The sequence below is a fragment of the Erithacus rubecula genome, assembly GCF_903797595.1.
Source record: "Erithacus rubecula genome assembly, chromosome: 8".
Classification (NCBI taxonomy): Eukaryota; Metazoa; Chordata; class Aves; order Passeriformes; family Muscicapidae; genus Erithacus; species Erithacus rubecula.
Window position 1 is genome coordinate 22,003,547 of NC_136659.1, and position 18,579 is coordinate 22,022,125.

The window sequence follows — 18,579 nt, forward strand, 5'->3', positions numbered from 1 at the left end:
GGGGCCCGGCCGCGCCCCCGCGCCGGAACAGGAAGGGCGGAAGGGCGGGCGGTGGTGCCGGCTTGGGAGCGGTGGTGACGGCCGAGCTCCCGACGCTGCGCCGGGCCTCGGCCTCGGAGCGGACCGGCACCGCGCCATCAGAGCCGGCCCCGTACCCCCAGGGGGATCTGTCAGCCCTCGCCCTGCGAGCGGGCAGGATGGAGCTGGACGAGCTGCTGCTGGACGAGGAGGGCACCTTCTCCCTCAGTGGGTTCCAGGAGTTCACGGTGAGTATCCGCGGCCCAGGCTGCTCTTAGCAGGCCCTCGGGGTGATCCCTGCCACCCCCGCTCCCGGGGGGCCCCGTGTGGCCGCACGCCCCGGGCCGGCGTGGCCCTGAGCTGGTTGGGGTGGAAAGCACCGTGTGAGGAGTGCTCTGGGCTTTCCTCATGTTCCTCTGTCTGCCTTCAGTTCCTGCCCAGGCACCAGCAGCTGAGCGAGAGAGTGCGGAAGCGACTCTATTATGGCTGGGACAAAGACTGCAGCCTGGATAATCTCTCCAGCCCCGTGGCAGGTGGGTTGCCGATTGTCCCCGGATGGGAATGCTGAGTCAAGGGGGTTGGAAGTAGCCCAAGGGGCCGGGACCAATAGGTCACCTGCTTCTTCCTCAGTGCCAAATCCCACCCCTGCCCAGCCTTTCCCACTCAGTGCAACACAGCAGGGCAGGATGCCAGGGCCTCATGGCTTCTGTTCTCTGTTTTGTTGGCCCGTTGCTGCATTTTTGACATCTCACTGCTGTGTAAAGTCCTTTAGATTGCTTGTGAATTCCTTGGCAGAGCAGGTTGTGAACTTGTTCCTGATGAGAGCTGTCTTAGGTAATTGCTTGTGCTCTGCAAAACACTCAGGGCCTTGTTCAACTTCTAGTTGTGTGCACAAGGGTGACAAGTTCTTGCTATGTTTGTCTGGATTGCATTTTTTTTCTCTCTTGATTCAGCAGTGTTGTGGGGAGCAGTAGGATATGGCTGGGTTAAGGCTGAGGAGCTGGTAGAGAGGAGTGGAAAAGGGCCAGCAGTGAGTTCCTTCACTATGTGACTGTCTCAACATTTCCATTAGCTGCTTGCTAGGGAAATGGTCTGAAGTTGCCAGAAGGCTGTGTGTGATGTGCCTTGGTGAGGAGGAGGATGCTGAGCAGGTGGTGCAGGGCAGAACCAGGCAGAGCAGCCAGCTGCCTGGGAGCTGCTGGGAGTCACAAGTTCCAGCACAAGCAGTGTGAGCGAGGCTCGAGGCTGACATTACACTGGGCTGCAAGGTGGAACTGTTCCATGGATGAAAGTTCAAAGGGTACAGTCATACAGGAAAACTATTGGGGGATATTAATTCTAAAAACTGCCTTGCACTCAGGAAATGCCATGGTTCCAGTAGCTAGGGGCAAGAGTGGAGAATGTGTCCGTGGGCTGATCTGCTTTTACAGCCTTCCTTCACCAGCTGCTTTCAAAGAAATAGGGCCCAGGACCATGGCATCTATCTTGGTACAGCTGTGTCATTGCTACATGGCAAGGTTATGGCACTGTTCTCAAACAAGGTAGAAGCTTGTTGGGAGAGTGGAATAGCAGGAAAACTTCTTTGGTATTGGATGTTGGTTGCTGAAGGTGGTGTGGGGCTGGCTGAGAAGCTGAAATGTGAATTTGTTCCTTTGGAAACAGAACTGTAACCACGCTCAGTGTGCAGTGCTGTGAGATGGGGAAACTGATCAGCTGCTCTCCATTCCCTCTAGGGCAGGACACTTGTGAGTTGCATTTGTGGACTGAAGAACTTGTTTCCATGTTAGGACAGAGCCTCTAGGGATCAGTTGGGGCCTCTGCACAGTGGTAGCCAGGAAGAGCAGAGAGAGCAGCAGCAGTGGGAGAGGCTGGGAGCAGCCAGTGGGTGGCTGGAACTGAGTCTGCATGGCTGTGCATCATAGTAGTGCTGTGGCCTGAATGGTGTAGGGAAGTCCTTAGAGCAGTGCTTTTCTGAGCTTGGTGGCTGCTCTTTGGGTAAATCACTCGTGTTAGTGCAGCTGTCAGTTGCTGGAGAGATGTAGAAAGGAGGAGTGCGATGATGCTTCCCCAGGTAGCTGGAAATGCAAGGCTGCTGGGACAACTCTTCTCTCAACTCTGTCAGCCAAGGGCTAAGAAGAAAAATGGAATTGAATTTTCCTGTGTAAAGCACTTCTTGCCTAGTGTCAGACTGTAGTGCTGCTTAGGATGCTTCCAGCTGGTCCTACTGTGTAGGACCAGTGAGATGGGAGCTGCTGGAGCCATCTACCAGTATAGGTCAGTGTCTGGCCTTTTCAGTGCTTGAATGTTGCATCATGTCCTTGAGTGCAGGGAAAGCGGGCTGAGCTGCAGTTACACTGTATCGCTGCTTTGATACCTGTTAGTGCCTGCAGACTGCTGCTCACACCGGTACCTTGTACTTCATCTCGGAAGTGCTGGGACTGTGCTGTAGGGGAAGCTGGATCAGTGCTGATGAGATCTGGAGGGGGAAGATGCTGCTGGTTGGAGGGGAGCAAAGGACCATAAAGATGTGGTGTGACATCAGGTGCAAGAAGACCTCCAGAACTGCTGTCTGAGGCCCTGCAGGGTGAGGGCAGGTTGTTTCTCTGCAGCTGACTGCTGGTGGTTCCCCGTGACAGACTGCTGATCTGGCCTTGGTCACTCACATCCTCTTCCTGCTGTGATCTGCCTGCCCTGCATGTTTGTTTGTTCCTCACTTGTCCCTGACCTCTGATAAGGCCTTATAGTTTAAATTAAACTTGAAGAGCTGAGCAAACACCAAGACCTAATGGGCTTGTAGGGAGAAGGCGAAGGGTGGGCATGGGCTGGGCCACATGGGACTAACTCTTTTGGTGCTTTTCTGTCCTAGATATTGCTGTGGAGTTGCTGCAGAAAGTGGCTCCCAGTCCTATCCGCAGACTCCAGAAGAAATATGTGTCTCACGTATCTCGGTAAGAAGCAAAACCTGTTTTTTCATGTCCTGTGTTAGAACTTGGAGCTCTGGTCTTACCTGTGACTCATTTCTGTCCTCTGGGCCAGCCACTGGCTTTGTGCCTAGGCCTGATTAGTGTCAAAGAGAAGCTGGAGGCACGGACCACAGGCACACAGCAGGCTGACACAGCCAGCTTTGAGTTTATCCTGCTCTCTGGGGTGCATATGTGCTCTTGTTACTGGGAGTCTGTACTGGCTGGATCTGCAGCTCTCTGGGTAACCAGGATGGAACCTGGAGTCTCCTCTTGGCAGCTGAGTGCTTGCAGCATGCCTTGCTGCAGGCAAGGCTGCTCGGTTTGGAGCTGACTGTGCCTGGGAACAGAAACCAGGCTTTTCTGCTCTCCACCCTGCATCCCCTGTACTTTCTGTTGCTGCAGCACAGGGCAACTGGCACAGAGCTGGCAAGGCTGTGACCTATCTAGCAATTTGCTGCGTCTTCCTACTGTCTGCATGGGGAGGGAGCAGCCAAGTTGTGCCCTGATACCTGGGATATTTGTAGCATTGGTTCTTGACCTGTCCTACAGGGAAGCTTGCATCTCGCCCTGCTCCATGATGTTGGCACTGGTTTACATTGAAAGACTCCGGCACCGGAACCCTGAATACCTCCAGCAGATTTCATCTTCAGACCTCTTTCTGATCTCCATGGTGAGTGATGGGCAGGGGGGGTAACTGGGCTAGAGGGAAACCTTTAGGAGTGCAGTGGACTGAGATCATGTCCTTTGTGCTACTTTTAGATGGTTGCAAGTAAGTACCTGTATGATGAGGGTGAGGAGGAGGAGGTGTTCAACGATGAGTGGGGAGCAGCAGGAAAGGTGGATGTCCAGACCATGAACACACTGGAGATGAACTTCCTGAGTGCCATTGTAAGTGAAACTATCACTGCTACCAACTGTTTCACAGAGCAGGGGAAAAGAGAAATTGAGGGGAGTCTGGATTCCTGACATGCTCCCGTGAAGGGATAAAGATGTGTCTGGGTGCTGGGTGACTGCCCTGACTGCACTGACTTTTAATCGCTGTCCCGGCAGGACTGGAGTCTCTACACAGACCCTCGGGAGCTGTTTGAAGTGCTGAGCTGGCTGGAAGGACGGTAGGTGGGGGTGATCCCTTGATCTGTGTTGCAGCCTGGCTCTGCCCTTGCTTGGAGATAGCCCTGCTGTAGTGAAATAAGAGGTTGGGATGCTTGTGAGCCTTAGTAAGGCTCTGCATCTCCCTTCTATAGAGCTTAAGCAGGATCTTCTCCAAGCCTGCATGAGCTGAAGCTGCTTTGATGGGGAAGGTCCATATCATGGCCAACTTTTTTTTTTTTTTTTTTTTTTTTTTTTTTTTTTTTTCCTTCTTGCAGTGTGGCTGAAAAACAGGGCATGTGGCGTGGCTGGTTCACCTACACAGATCTGTGTGTCCTCATGGAGCAGTCCATGTGGCAGCATGTGCTGGGCCAGTTCTACCAGCAAGTGGTGAAGGTAAGGGCATAGGACAGCAGTTAATTGCAAGACCATGGGACCCAGCAGGCTGTGGATTTGGAGCAGGACTCTCTTTTCCACTGAGAGCAGGACCTTGGTTTATTCCCTGTTGAAAAGAAAAGCTGTCAGAAGATGCTGATTTGCAGCTGCACTGCCTGAGGCACTTCAGCGTGGTGCTGGGTAGTGTGCCCTGTGCTGGACCTCAGCCTCATGGTGCAATGACATGGTGGTGGCCTGGAGGCAACTGGGTACCAGCTAGGGTTTTGAACAAGAACTGTTGGCTTTTAGCTGGGGCATTTTGGTTTGTGATATTTAGGCCCAGCTTTGGGCAGACTCTGTGCTGCCCATCGTAAGCAGTACGGCTGCCTGCCCTCAGCATCCAGCCCTGGAGCTGGTGATCCTTTTTCCTGTCATGGCTGCTGGGTTGATTGTGGCCATGCTACATCATGGCTGGTGGGGGATGGTGCTGCTATGAGGGCCTGGGCTAACATTTGGCTTCTCCTTAGCTGGCCTGCCTCCTGGGCGTGGTGTACCTGACGGGCTTCGCAGCCATCTTCGCCTCCATCACTGTAGTGCACCGGTCTGTGTGCATGAGGAGTGTCAGCGCTGCAGCCCCCCAGCCTACCCTGTTCCCTGAGGAGGGAAGGTGCCAGCTGGATGCCCAGCCAGCCCCAGCCCCTGGCCAGCCCCAGCCCGAGCTGCCCAATGTCTCCTCAGTCAGCTGCACCAGTTGCCTGGCGGAGAATGAGTTGACCAAGGAACCACGTCGTGGAGGTGTCACAGCGACTGCACTCTACCTGTGGGGCAGCGTGATGACGGCTCTGTCCTACTCCAAGGCACCTGATCCAGCCCAACACAGGAGCCTCCCACATGGTCCTTTCCGGAAAGTGCCCACAGCCTGTGAGAGATCCAACCGTACCAGCCCCGCTGCAGCCCCCAGCCAGCCTGGCCCCTTTGGACTCACCGTGCTCCCGGCTCCTCCAGTGCTGCACTGCCACGCCTGCTCAGCCGCTGCGGGCCCCTCGTGGGATGCAGCCCCCAACCGTGAGGACTGGCTGGACCCCCTGGGGCTGAAGCAGTGCTTCTTGCATACTGCTATGGATCTCAGTAGAATCAAGAGCTTCATTTTTCCCAGCTAGGATAGGACAGCAGCCCCTTTCCCCTTCCCTTCTAGTGTGGCACAACTCACTTCCTTGCACTTCTGGGACCTCTGATCCATGGAACTGCATAGGGCTGAACGCCCCTGCATTACTTTCAAACCAGCACTTGTATCCTCCCACCTAGGGCAGGGATATTCTTCACTTAGGGGCTGCTGGGACAGGTTGAGACAGCTGGCTTGCTGGGGTGGGAGCTTTATAGCTGGAGGGTAAATGTGGGTTGCCTTTGGGCTGGGGTGCTTGTGCAGAGCGGGTATTGTACCTTTTCCTGTAGTGAGTGGTGTTGGACAGAGGTGGCATATGGGATGTTGGAGCTTGGGACTGTGTGTGCAGGGTGGAGGGGCTAAGGCAATGATCCCAGTGAGAAGGTGGGGTGCCAGGGTAGGGGAGAGGAGGTGGAAGGAGGTGGGGGTAAGCTGGCTGGTCATAGCAGTGTTTACGTTTGGGGGCTGTTAGGCCACTTCTTGAAACTTGCAAGAGTGACACCAAGCAGGTACCCTGATGTGGCTGTGCCCTGCTGGGCTTGGTGGGATGAGGTGTGAATTTGTGAAGACTGAACTTCCTTATCCTGCTTGTGTTGGGTGTTTTGAACCTGGGGTGCTCTGTGCCCCCATCCCAAACCCCAGCTGTCTGTGTCTGTGAGAAAACAGTGCCTGACTGCTCCTCCAAGTAGGAAGAAGGCACCTGTCTTGCTGACCAGGCCTGCTCATCATGCCCCTTCTTTTTACTGTGGATTTTACACCTGTTTTTCACTCTTTTGTAGATGCAAATCTCTTCCAATAAAAGTAGTTCTTGCTGTGTGCCTGCCTTGTCCTGCTGAGCTGCTCCATACTGGCAGCATGCCTGCCCCAGAGTGGAGCCACATCTATGCAGCTGTGCCTGCTCCTGGAGCCACTGTGCAAGACAGATCCTAGGTGCTGCCAGTGACCCAGGAGACCTCCAAGTCCTGTCCTGCAGTCTCTCTCGTAACAGGAGGGATATCAGGACTGGTGCAGACAGGAGAGAGGAGGATCCCCATCCCTGGGAATGTGGGGAATGCATGTTCTCCACTGCTCTTTGCTCTCCAAAGTCTTACCTGTTAATGAGTGAGCCTTGAAGAGCAAGGTTTGACCAGGTCACTGACACAGCCACCTCTGCCCCTTGACAAAAACATGAGCATCCCTTGCCTGTGTGCCCTTAGAATCTTTCCCAGCCAAGCAGGCAGTTCTTGTCTCTGGCATCCTTGTCCAGTGGCAGGATTCAGTACTCTCTTAGGAGAATGGGGGATATAATAGACCCCCATTAGAGACCAGGCTGGACCATCCCAGGCAGTGGATGCTATGCTGGGGACAACAAGCATAAGCAGAGCATACTGAAGCTGGAGGATGCTGCTGGTGGCATTGATCTAAGCACGTGGAGGAAAAGATGCCAAGGTTGTGGCCTACCCAGTCCTTGCCCACAGAGGCAGAGATGGGCTACCCAGGCTGTGGGTCGTTGGCACTGGAATAGTGTCTGATGGCCTGCTTGTGGCTGCCTCTCACCTGGCCCTTGTGGTGACAAACCAGGGTGACACTTGCATTCCTGGCCACAAGGGCAGGTTACTCACCAACTCAAGTTAATGGCTAACCCTGGGGCAGCTCCTGCAGAAGGTGGAAGTTCAGCCATGTGAGGATTTGTGAGGAGATCTTGAGGGTGGAAGCCTGCCCATGCTCTGCACCAAAAACTGGGAGCAGTGTGGGGAAGGCAGTAGCATGAATGGGGGCCATGGCAAAGCACCTGGAGCTGGGAGCCCCATGTTCACATCCTGCTCCTCCCAGAAGATGTGCACCTGGATGGTGAGCTGCTGCTTAGCTCTTCAGGTAAGGGTGGACCACAGTGAGCAGCCAGAGAGATGGGATGATGAGGAGAGGGTTGGGATCCGCACGGATTGCAGGGCAGGGGCTACATCCTTCCAGGCAAAGGGTGTGTAGGGCTCTGGTCAGTGTGTGCTGGGAGGGGAGTGGGCAGTAGTGAGAGCTGCCCAGGTGGTGTCAGTAGGCATCCACCCTCCCCGGGGGACTGAGCATGGGGAGCTGCAGCTCTCAGTGCTGCAAGGAGTTGTGACCATTCCATCTCTTCCCTGCACAGCACCTGGCTGTGCAGACCTCCTTGCTCTGCATCTTCCACCTCCTCCTGCTGCCCACCCTGCCCCAGGAGCCACCTCATGCCCAGACCACCAGCAAGCTGCTGGCACGAAGCCTCTTTGCCTGTGGCATCTCCACAGTGCTGCAGACCACCCTGGGGAGCCGGTGAGCAAGTGGGATAAAGGGGGAGCAGCTGTCACCAGGAGGAGGGTGGCATGGCAAAGCATGTCTGTCTCCTCCTGAGCTTTGCTGGAAGTGGGAATGGGCACAAGGAAAACCTCTTTGCACTGCATCTCTGCACAGTTGTCACAGATGTCCTCTCCCTCCCACACACACCTCTAGAAAAACTGCTGTGCTTTCCCTCTAGCTCCTCACTGCCTTGCTGCAACGTCATACACAGCTCCTTCAGACCATCCAGTCCCTGTGCTGCCCACACAGGCTGGCTATGGGATTTGGCAAAGCCTCTGACCTATGCATCCTTTCCATGTGCTGTTGCTTGGGATGTACTAGGGCACATGGAGAATATGGGGTAACCTCCTGCCACTTTGGGATTCTTATCTACTTCCCTTCCCACCCTGTTCCTCTGGCAGCCTGGGCTTTTGGAGCAGCCCTGTACTCCTCCCTGTCCTTCCTCCCTAATGTGCCATGGTTGCTCCCTTCCTCAGGTTACCGCTGGTTCAAATCCCATCCTTTGAGTACTTGGTCCCTGCCATGGTGCTGAGCTCCCACCTGTCCCCTGGTGCCAGCACAGACAGGAATGGTAAGCACAGCCCTGGAGCCTATGTCCCTTGGGGGCTGGACCATGCTGGTGATGGGGCAATGATGAGTGCCTGGTAGGTGGAGTAGGGATGAGGGGTAACAAAGGGTCCTGTCTGCTGGCCCTTCTGATGATGGTGCACAGCACCCTAATCACTCCTGAGTGCACTTGCAATGTATCTGGTCACTTCCCCTGGACCAGGGCTTATGCAGATAGGAATGCTGGCACAATTCCCCTTCTACAGCCAGCAGCCTCCTTACTGCATCCTCTTGGACACAGCTCCAGGAGCACAGAATCCATGTGTATCACACCCTTCCAAAATTTCCTTCCAGGTACAGCCATGGCCAGTACATGCCTTGTACCTCATTGCAGAGACAGAAGGAGCTGGGCTGACTCACTGCAAGAGGTGGGTACAGGAACGGGTGTCCCTATTCTGCTCCATCAGCTTTCTGCTTGTCACTCATGTCCCTGTACCCCCAGACCCTTTTCCTGGGATTTGCTATGAAGAGAGGTGCGAAGACAATAGGGATCATGATGCACAGCCACGTATATGTTTCTCTGTGCTTTGAGTGAGCGGAGCACGTGAAACAAGTGGTTGCTCCCAGCTGCTGGGGCAGTGGGAATGTGGCCAAGGGAAGGTGTTGGATTGCTGTCCATGTATCCTGCCCCACAGGCCCATCCTTTCCTCTTTCAGGTGTCTGGAGCAGTGCTGATCTCTGGGCTGATTCAGTTGGTGCTGGGAGTGTCTGGTGTGTGTGGGTGGGCAGCACGGCACTGCGGGCCCATGGTCCTGGCCCCCAGCCTCTCCATCATCGGGCTGTCTGCGTACAAGGAAGCTGCTTTCTTCTGCTCCACTAACTGGGGTGTAGCACTGCTGTATGTGAGCCCGGGATTGTATTGGTGGGCAGCTCCTGGGGCTTTCTTTCCCCACTGGGGCAAGGATGGGGCACCCCCACAGTGCACAGTGCACGTTTGGGGCCCCATCACTGACTGTGATGCTGTGTGGTGACCTGTGCTCACTCTCCTAGGCTCATGCTCCTTGCTGTCACCTTCTCCCAACACCTGCAGTCCTGCCGCCTGCCCTTCTGTGCCTGGCCCCATGTTTGGGAGGGTTCCACAGAGCATTCAGTTCCCACCCTGCGCACATTCTCGGTACTGTGGTTTGTCTGCTCTCTTCACCGTCACCAGGCTTCTCTCTCCAAGCCTGCTCTTTGGTGGGGGTTTAGGTGAGATCTGGAGCACAGGCAGAGATGAAAAGCTCTGGTGCAGCTCCTAGAATGTGGATGCTTCTGGGAAAGCTCTGGGGACCTAGGAGCAGAACAGCTTGGGATGCTTCTTGCAGGGGTAAGGGGAGATGTGGCCTGACTCCTTGAGAGATGTGACAGGACAAGGATGGGATGGATGGGGTGCTGGTCAGGGCAGGCAGGGGAGGAAGATCCCGTGCTGAGGGGTACCTTTTGCCTTGCAGATACTGCTCCCATTTGCAGGTGTCTGCACTGTCTGTGCCATCCTCAGCTACTTCCACATTCCCTGGGAATCACTGGATGTGACCACGGCACAGTTGTCCTGGGCCAACAGCACCTTCAATGCCCCTTGGATCCGCATTCCCTATGCAGGTGGGGGCAGTAGGGCTGAGTGCAGCCATCCACGTTTGGACAGGGCTTCTATAACCTGCCCCTTTTTCCTCTGCTGCAGGAGAGTGGAGGTGGCCGCTGCTCACCCCCCGGGCACTGGCAGTGGGCATCGCCATGGCCATCGGCTGCAGCATGAACTCTGTGGGCTGCTATGTGCTGTGTGGGAGGCTGCTGCGAGTGCCTCGGCTCCCTGCTCATGCCTGTAACCGTGGGCTTTGCATGGAAGGGCTGAGCAGCCTCCTGGCAGGACTGCTGGGCACCCCAGGGGGCACAGCCTCCAGCATTGCAAACACCTGTGCCACTGGCCTCACGCAGGTATGCCAAAGTAGGGGGAAATGGGTTGGCAATGGATGGGGAAGCAGTCAAGCAGGTGTGCAGGATTTGTAATTGCCAGGCAGACACTGAGCCAGTGCTCGGAAAGGCAGGTGTGTGCAGCAGAAGGGGGTGGGAGAGAGCAGGGGGCTCTCACTTTCCCTCTCTTCTTTCTGCCAGGCTGGCTCTCGCCTCTCAGTGCAAGTAAGCGCCCTGGTGTGCATGGTGCTGGGCATGTCCCCGAGGCTGGCAGGGCTCCTCACCCACATCCCACTGGCAGTTCACGGTGGGTACCCTGCCCTGCCCCTTGCTGCAGCACCTGCAGCCTGCCTGGCACTGCCTGACTCCTGCCCCTCACAGGAGGGGTGCTCTGTGTATCCTACGCTGTGGCTGTGGGCACGGGGATCTCCTACTTCCAGTACACAGACATTGACTCAGGGAGGAACATCTTCATTGTTGGCTTTGCCATGTTCATGGCGCTGTTGGTACCGCGGTGGTTCAGCACAGCTCTGGCTCCCCTGGCCACAGGTATGAGGGACATTCCCCAGGCAAGGCAACGCCTTGAGTCCCATGGCATGGTGACCCCACATCTCCAGAGTTCTGGGAAGCTGGGTCAGCTCATGGTAGCAGGCAGCTACCTCTTCAATCCCTGATTCTGCTGTGGCTACTCGTGCCACTTGCCCCTGGCTGGACTGGGACCTCCTGGTTGATTCTGGCACTGTCCCTGCAGGCTGGGTGCCACTGGACCTCCTCTTCCTCTCCCTGCTAATGGCCCCTGTCTTCTTAACTGGATTCTTGTCATTTTTCCTGGAGAACACTGTCTCAGGTGAGGGGCTGCTCTGGGTGTTCTGCATATGCCCTGCTATGAGGACTGGACCTGTCCATGGGGCAAACCAGCAGCTCTGCCTCCAGGCAGTGCTACTGGAGGTGCTGGGGCTGATGTGGGCTAGGAGGATGCACCTAGCAGGAAGGGGCTCCCATTTCACTGCCTACCACCCTCTTTGCAGGAACTCTGGAGGAACGAGGGCTGCTTTCTGAGCAGCCATGGAAAGCCAGAGCTAGTGACTGTCATCTCCATGGAGAGAGAGAGGAAGCCAGCCAAGCGTATAGGCTCCCCACTGGACTAAGGAGGCTGCTGCCATCTTTCTGCAAAGCCTTTCTGTGTTGCTTCCTCTGCCCAAGGAGTGAGGAAGAGGAGGAGGGCAGCTGTGCCACCGACGAGGGGACTGCTGCCCCGGGGGAAGGGACACACCTGCTCCCCAAACCCAGCTCTGGAGAGCTGCAGCCAGCTATAAGGCCAAGCCAGACAGATGTGTCTGCATGGCACACTGTGGCATGACCCTATCATGTGGGGCCATCTCCTGTGAAAACAGGGCTGTGCCCTCTAGGCAGCTTGTGAGCCACTTTGCTCCTCCTTTCTGAAGCCCTTGAGGACTGGAGGAATCTAAGCTTCCACCCTCCTAACACAAACCTAATTTCCCTGCTTGAGAGTGAGATATAAAACCTTCAACCACCTTTGCCTTTTCCAGAGGTTTTCTTTCCAGATGGGCTTTACCTGGGGGATTCCCTCTTACCCTGGAAACTGTGACTGCAGGGCAGAGCCACTTGGTGACCCTGCAGCTGAGGACGTGGGTACCTCTAAAATCCACCATCACTCTGGTGCTAGGGGAGAGCTCAGTGCCTTGGCCAGCCCCAAAGGACTGTCACTCTGCCTATGCTCACCTGCTGGCATTGTGCTCAGGAATGACTGGCTCTCCACCTCCTCCCTGCTGTGTCCTGGTTGTGCCTCGATGCCCATGGCTCCACGTGTATACCAATGCTCTGGCACTCCAGGAGGCTGCAGCTCAGCTCAGTTTCCCACAGACCTTTCACCTACAGTTGAATAGTTCCAGTAGTACTCACTGTGGCACTGTGTGTTTGTGGCCCCAGTCTGGATGACCTCGATGCATGGTGCGCTGGTGGGGGATCACAGTTAAGAGAACGGGTGATGAGGTTCGGAAATCAGCGCCCGGGATAACGGCGGGCCCCAGTGTGGAAGAAATGGGGGTGTGTGGTGCCAAGCTGGCCCCAATGCTGCTCTGCCCCGCCTTGCGAGCCCAGTGCCCGGGCATGGCGACAGAGGCTCCCGCAGCCCGGCTCTGCAGCGCTCACTGCACGCCCGGGGAGAGAGTGCGAGCCCTGCTGTGCCTGCTCCGGCACCCGGGGCTGAGGAACAAACCCGGGGCCAAGGAGCAGCTGCCGCTGCCGCTCCGGCTGCCCCGGGCGCTGTACCCGGCCGGGCACTTGTGCCGGGACATTCCGCAGCAGGCGCAAGCGCAGAATAAAGGCCTAAGGCATCTCGGTCCCCACCAGCACCTTGGCCGTGGCACCCCGTGCGACAGCCGCGGACGCTCTAGAGGGACAGGCCGGCTGGGCTCGCTGTCCCCATGAGCAGACACGGGAACAGCAGCGTGCCCGGGGGCTCTGTGAGGGCACGGCAGCTCCCGGAGCCGCCCCTCCCGGCGTGCCCCGGGATGGAGGAGAGCAGCATGCCGGGAGCCGTAGTCCGCGCTCGCCCCCGGCCCGGCGCCGCTCGCCGCTCGTCTGCCCGTGCCTCTGCATCGTCCGGCCCGCTCCTCCTGCCCTCGGGTAATGCTGCGGCTCCCAGAGCCCCAGCCCGCGGGCAGCCGCGGGCGCTGGGTCCCCGAGTGTTTTGGGAAGCGTTGAGGCCGTCCTGGGGAGGAGCGGGAAGCAGCGGCGTGCTGCCGGCGCTCCGCCGGTGCCGCTGCCGGCACGGACGGCGCAGCGGGGGGATGCCCCAGCAGAAAGGTGCAGCACCCTGCTGCCCTGCCGCTGCCGGCGGGACCGTGTTAGCGCCAGCAAGCCCCGGGTACCCCGCGGAGGCAGCAGTTCCAGTGCCGTGCGCCTGCTGGTGCATTTGGGGTGCTTATTGTGAGCTGCGGCATGAGCTGCCCTGCAGAAACTCCCAAAACACATGCCCCAGCTCTGCTGCTTGCATGTGTGACTAGAGCTGGCTGAGTATCCTCACTTCTGTGCTGTCAGGTGGGATTGCATCATAATTGGGCCAGGATGGTCCCTGTGAGGCCACCCCAGGGACCAGGTGTTCCTGGGTGGGGATTGAGGGAGAGACTTGGTTGCTCTCTTGCAGATGGAGGGCTCCGAGGAGCTGGAAAACAGCCTCCTGACCCAGCCCTGGGCTTCTGTTCGCTTTGGAGAGTCCACTTTTCTTGCCAAAGTGTGCTTCAGGGATACTGGCTATATCCTGCTGATCTCTGACCTCAGCAGTGTCTGGTACGAGAGTGCAGATTCCGAGGCTGTGAGACAAAGGTCCAAGGTGAGTGTCTGAAAAGCCAGGTTAGGGGCCTCCTTTTCTCCTCCCAGCAGCTGGCAAACCAGCATAAATTGATTGGTGACACAATGGCTGTTGGGTCTGACTGGGCTCAAGTGCAAATGCCCAACCTGGGAAGTCCCTGTGTGGTTCTGCTCAAGCCCTGCCACCCCACTTGGCCAAAACCCCTTCTCCTGGGAGAGGGGGCCACACTACTTAGCATTCTAATGTGGGTCTGCATACAGAGGCTGGCACAGTCTCTACACTTGTGGGCTGGATGGGCAGCTGCTTTCCCTAGGGTCAATGTACTAAAGAGGAGCTTGAAACAAGGCTGCCTTCTACTCATGACAGAGAGATTCTGTTCGCATTCATAGCTAGTACAGTCTCTCATGGGGCATCCTGTCAGCATGGCCCCCAAAAATGCATGGAGCTGTGCCTCATCTCCTCAGCCCGTGTGCCCAGGCCCTCAAGTGCCATTGGAGTGGCATGTCCCTGTGTCACATAATGCTGAATGGATGGTGGCAGGAGGGACAGACAGAGGGCTGCAGCCATCCCCCAGCTCTTTCAGTTTGTACTGCTGTTGGCTCTCAGCCAGGCTGTGGTGCTTGTGGTGGCATGCAGAACAGATGTGTTAGTGCAGACCGTTGCACCCTGCTCATTGTGGACTGGCAGAATAGGGGAGTCTTTCCAACATGGGTGACTTGGGAGAATCAGTGAGGAATATCATGTCAGAGAGCTGGAAGCCAAGGCTCAGGGATGGCTTTTTGGTGTGGAACACGCAGTAGTTTGACCCTCTTGGTGCTGGGATTTCTGCTGTTTTTTTCCCCAGTGCTGTGCTGTGCCCCCTAACCTTGCATTTTCCCAGGAGCTGAACAAGCGGCTGACGGTTCACGTGTCCTCCTTCCTGAACCACTTGCGCAACCTGATGTGCCCCTTGCTGGCAGGACAGCCAGGTGCCACCACCGCCTTCTCCTGCCACCGCTCTCCCAGTGGCCTCAGGCTGCACGTGAAAAGTGAGCTGTCAGGACTGCCCTTCTACTGGGACTTCCACTGCTGCCCTGCTCCCTTGGAGATGGTGAGCAAAGCTGCGGAGAGTTCAGGGAAAGGAGTGGTCAAATTAAGGATTATCTCCTTATGCTTAGAGGCTTTTGAGTAGACTACAGCAGGCTGTAGGTTGCCTGACTCTGCCTTCTGTCTCTCCCAAAGCTTCCTGTCCCCATTTCCTCCCATTGAGGCTTTGGTTTGTGGCATGCAGTGACACGGGGATGGCCCAGCACATGCTGCTGCCAGGGCATGAGTGAAGTGTTCCTCATGAGAGCCCATCTGTAGTCATGCATTCAAATATGGGGTGCTTGGCACAAGAAAAACCTTGATATGTTAGAGAGGGTCTAGAGGAGAGCCACAAAGATGATAAGAGGGCTGGAGCTTGTCTCCTACAAAGACAGGTTGTGATGGAATTGTTTGGCATGGAGAAAAGAAGGCTTGGGAGAGACCTCATTGCAGCCTTCCAGAACTTGAAGAGGGCTTATTAGAAAAAGGGAGAACAGCTTTTTACATGGGCAAATACTGATAGGACAAGGGGAAATGTTTTTTAACCAAAAGAGGAGACCTTTAGATTAGCTGCTAGAAAAAAAAAATTCATTATGAGGGTGATGAGGCACCAGAACATGTTGTCCAGAGAAGTTGTGGATATTCCATTCCTGAAAGTGCTCAAGACCACGTTGGATGGGGTTTTGAGCAACCTGATCTAGAGAGTTATGTTGAAAGTCCCTTCCAAACTAAACCTTTCTGTAATTCTATGTCTAGTGTGGAGTGATGCCCCGCCAGCACCCTGTAGAGCAGAGCGATACTGTTCTGTTAGGAGCAAGCCATGAAGCAGGGCACAGGGCGGGGTACCCCCCGACGGTCTGTCACGACAGGCAGCATTATAGCGGAGTCTCCCGGCTTTTACGGGTTTGCTCTTCCACGGGGTTGCCCGGCACGTTGCGTTTCCGGAGGCAGACGCTGTGCCGGACCCCTGCCGGTGGGGCAGCGCTGCGGCCGCGCTCCCCCGGGGCTCTGCGGCTCTGTGCGCACAAGAGGGCGCCCGGCGCCCGCGAACGGCCCCGCGGAGCCCCGGAGCCTGCGAACGGCCCCGCGGAGCCCCGGAGCCTGCGAACGGCCCGGCGGAGCCCCGGTGCCTGCGAACGGCCCCGCGGAGCCCCGGAGCCTGCGAACGGCCCGGCGGAGCCTCGGTGCCTGCGAACGGCCCGGCGGAGCCTCGGTGCCTGCGAACGGCCCCGCGGAGCCCCGGAGCGTCGCTCCCTTGGCGCCGCCGCGCGTCTCCTCTGCCCCGAAGCGCTGTGCTTGGGCATCGCGGGGGATGGTTAAACTGGGGAGCAAGTAATCCGGGTCCTGGCTTGGCTTACCCCAGGAGCTTGATGTCCCTTCTCAGCTGAAGTGGTGGAAAGCCTGCTCCTCTGCTTTATCTTGGACACACACTGGATGTCTTCAAGGCACCATGGAGGTGGGAAGCAGCTGGGGTCCTGAGTGTGACTGGTGTGGATGCAGCAATAGGGACCAGCTCTGCCCAGCCAGGGGCTTGAGGAAGGCATAGAGCTTACCTGGCTTGGCCCACCCCACCTCTGCTGCAGGTGGTGCACTCCAAGTGCTCCAGTGGGTGATGGCCATCACCTCTGGGGGTGAGCAAAGCACAGAGCTCACTGTGGGCTTGCTGTAGGCTCAGCCTGGCCATAGAAACAAGGGGCACGATAGGTTGGTGGATCTCAAGTACCCTTCCAGAGACTGGAGGTGATAGGAGAGAGGCTGCTTTGTGTGCCTGCTGGGCCAGGGTGGCCCAGCTGGGCTCCGAGACAGAGAACATGCCCAGGGCTCTGCGTGGGGATTGTGTGGGTATGAGGTTAGAGGGTATCCTGGTGGGCTGCAATGGGGAGCATGCACAAGTCCTGCATGTTGGGATCTCTTTTGCTTTGAGTGTTTCTCCTGTCCATCAAGCCACAGTTTGACACCTTGTTTCTTTCTGGTTTTTCTCCCAGCTGTGCCTGTTTCCCGCATAGGAACATGCTGTGAGGTGTGCAGAGCCATGGGGAGGGTCTGGGTGGCATATGGGGGCCTCTCTGTTTACTGGAGCACCCCAGGTGGTGGATGGAGCACTGTCTATCCCTGCACTCTATTTCCATCAGGCTCACCCACCTAAGTTTTCCTCTGCTACAGCCCCCAGCTGTGAAAGGATGGAGCTGGGATGGAGGGATGTGTCCTTCTCCCCGCTCACCATTTGACCATTTCCCACTGGATGTGGGTGAGATGTGGGGTATTTGGTGGAGCCCTGTGTGACCCGGGCTGCAGCTCTTGCTAGCACCTTGCTGGCTGCCCTTCTTTGACCTCTCTGTGGACAGCTGTGTGCCTCCCTAGACCTGTACCTTTCCTAGAGCATCCCTTCTCCATTATAGGTGTTCCGTCACCTCGTGCGACCCCTGATTCAGATGAACCTGGCACTGCAGTACCAGGTACAAGAGCTGATTTCCCTGCTGCTCCAGAAGGATGCTGAAATTGAAGATTACAGGGAGAGTGGGGCCACTCTCAGCAGAGGTGAGGAGGGATGCCTGGGGCAGGGAGCGCGTTTCCTCCTTAGCACTGGGCTGGCGTGCTTTGCTCCCTCTGGCTAGTACCCAGCCAGGCTTGTGTGTCATGTTCAGCTGAGCCAGCTGCTCAACAGTAGCCAGAAGGCTGGGAGCAGCCTCTGGGGAGAGCTGGGGGAGGAACAGCCCTGGACTGATAGCTGTAGAAGTTGGGGAGTCGCCAAGGGGCTCTCCACTACTGTGAGAGCACCTGGCTGGTCCCCAGGAGCCAGCGGGGATGCCAGCAGGGCTGGCCCTGCAGTGGTGTCAGGCTCCCTTCCCAAGTGCAGTAGCACACGGAGTGCTTGGAGAGCAACCAGGAGCTCCTGGCTCTCCCAAACGTGGGAAGTACAGCTGTGCTTATGGACCCCCTCCAGCGCCCAGCCCACTTTGGCACTGGGGTGATGGGCAGACAGCAGCCCTCTTGGGTAGGACACAGGTCAGGACCTGCTGGGGGAGCCACCCTGGGAGGTGGTTTGTTCCCCACCTGTGGAGGTTGGCTGCGTGCTGGTTTTCGGGTCATCCCTTGCTGCTGCCACACTTTTTGCTGCCACCACAGGTGATACCTGCACTTCTGCAGGAACTTTGCACCCTAAGCGTGCAGGGACTAGTGGGGCTTGTGTGTCATGTCCAGGAAGATATTCTGGTCCAGACCCTGTCCCATGACCAGTGCTTCTTCACACAATCTGCCCTGTAGATGCACTAGAGGTGCATTGACCAGCTGCACTTCCCTCTATCCTGCTGCGTGCAATCTCTGCAGGGCTTGGAGCAGCCTGGACAACCTGTCACCTGTCTGGTTAGCAGCTGGCCTCTCTTGTCCCTTACTTGGTGCAGGGCAGAAAGCTGGGAGGAAGCATTGCACCCTAGTGGCTGAGTAAATCCAGCTAGCTGCTTCTTCAGACCACATCTCAGCAACAATGTGGAAAAAACAGTGTTTTGGAGAAGGTGCAGAACAGAATATAACAGGAGTTTGTCCCTGTCCTGTAAGAGGAGAATACAGGCTGGCTCACCACTTCAGATGAGCAGCTGGACAAGCAGTGCCCTGTCCCACAGACTCAGACAGCTTGTTCCAGCTCTAAGATCTGGGAATGGTGTTGAGCATATGCTGCCACCATTCCCTACTCCTCAGTGCACAAGTGCTGGGAAAAGTGTGGATGGACAGTTGGCTCTGCCTGGCTGCTGTGTGCATCAGCAGGCTCAGCCATG

The 18,579-nt window shown here is 56.8% G+C and overlaps 2 protein-coding genes across 8 annotated transcripts in view; both read left to right on the top strand.

Annotated features, from left to right (window-relative positions):
* The first annotated feature begins 45 nt into the window (after positions 1–45).
* On the top strand, positions 46–6,425 carry CNPPD1 (cyclin Pas1/PHO80 domain containing 1). The gene is made up of 8 exons (XM_079311720.1): positions 46–266; positions 449–551; positions 2,885–2,966; positions 3,531–3,651; positions 3,741–3,869; positions 4,032–4,093; positions 4,349–4,466; positions 4,973–6,425. Exons 1-8 carry the CDS (start codon positions 198–200, stop codon positions 5,603–5,605), a joined length of 1,317 nt encoding a protein of 438 aa, XP_079167846.1. The 5' UTR covers positions 46–197; the 3' UTR covers positions 5,606–6,425.
* A 140-nt stretch (positions 6,426–6,565) lies between these two features.
* LOC306804741 (non-homologous end-joining factor 1-like) overlaps positions 6,566–18,579 on the top strand; it is a 48,358-nt gene continuing 36,344 nt past the window's right edge. Inside the window, exons 1-12 of one of the 7 annotated variants that reach the window (XM_079311705.1) lie at positions 6,566–7,461; positions 7,730–7,890; positions 8,391–8,485; positions 8,815–8,888; positions 9,177–9,358; positions 9,511–9,634; positions 9,951–10,098; positions 10,178–10,431; positions 10,609–10,714; positions 10,789–10,956; positions 11,159–11,254; positions 11,436–12,173. In XM_079311705.1, coding sequence (XP_079167831.1) covers positions 7,309–7,461; positions 7,730–7,890; positions 8,391–8,485; positions 8,815–8,888; positions 9,177–9,358; positions 9,511–9,634; positions 9,951–10,098; positions 10,178–10,431; positions 10,609–10,714; positions 10,789–10,956; positions 11,159–11,254; positions 11,436–11,767 — 1,893 coding nt within the window. In that variant the 5' untranslated portion in view covers positions 6,566–7,308 and the 3' untranslated portion in view covers positions 11,768–12,173. Of the gene's footprint in view, positions 7,462–7,729; positions 7,891–7,947; positions 8,255–8,390; positions 8,486–8,814; positions 8,889–9,176; positions 9,359–9,510; positions 9,635–9,950; positions 10,099–10,177; positions 10,432–10,608; positions 10,715–10,788; positions 10,957–11,158; positions 11,255–11,435; positions 12,175–12,632; positions 13,057–13,282; positions 13,471–13,576; positions 13,763–14,621; positions 14,832–17,205; positions 17,345–18,579 lie in introns of those variants that run through there. The other 6 variants (XM_079311703.1, XM_079311706.1, XM_079311707.1 and 3 more) reach the window with 6 other exon arrangements.

Coding starts and splice junctions, on each gene's coding strand:
- CNPPD1 (XM_079311720.1), top strand. CDS start 198: ATGGAGCTGGACGAGCTGCTGCTGGACGAGGAGGGCACCTTCTCCCTC. Junction 552..2,884: donor TCTCTCCAGCCCCGTGGCAG/GTGGGTTGCCGA, acceptor TTTCTGTCCTAG/ATATTGCTGTGGAGTTGCTG. Junction 4,094..4,348: donor CTGAGCTGGCTGGAAGGACG/GTAGGTGGGGGT, acceptor TCCTTCTTGCAG/TGTGGCTGAAAAACAGGGCA.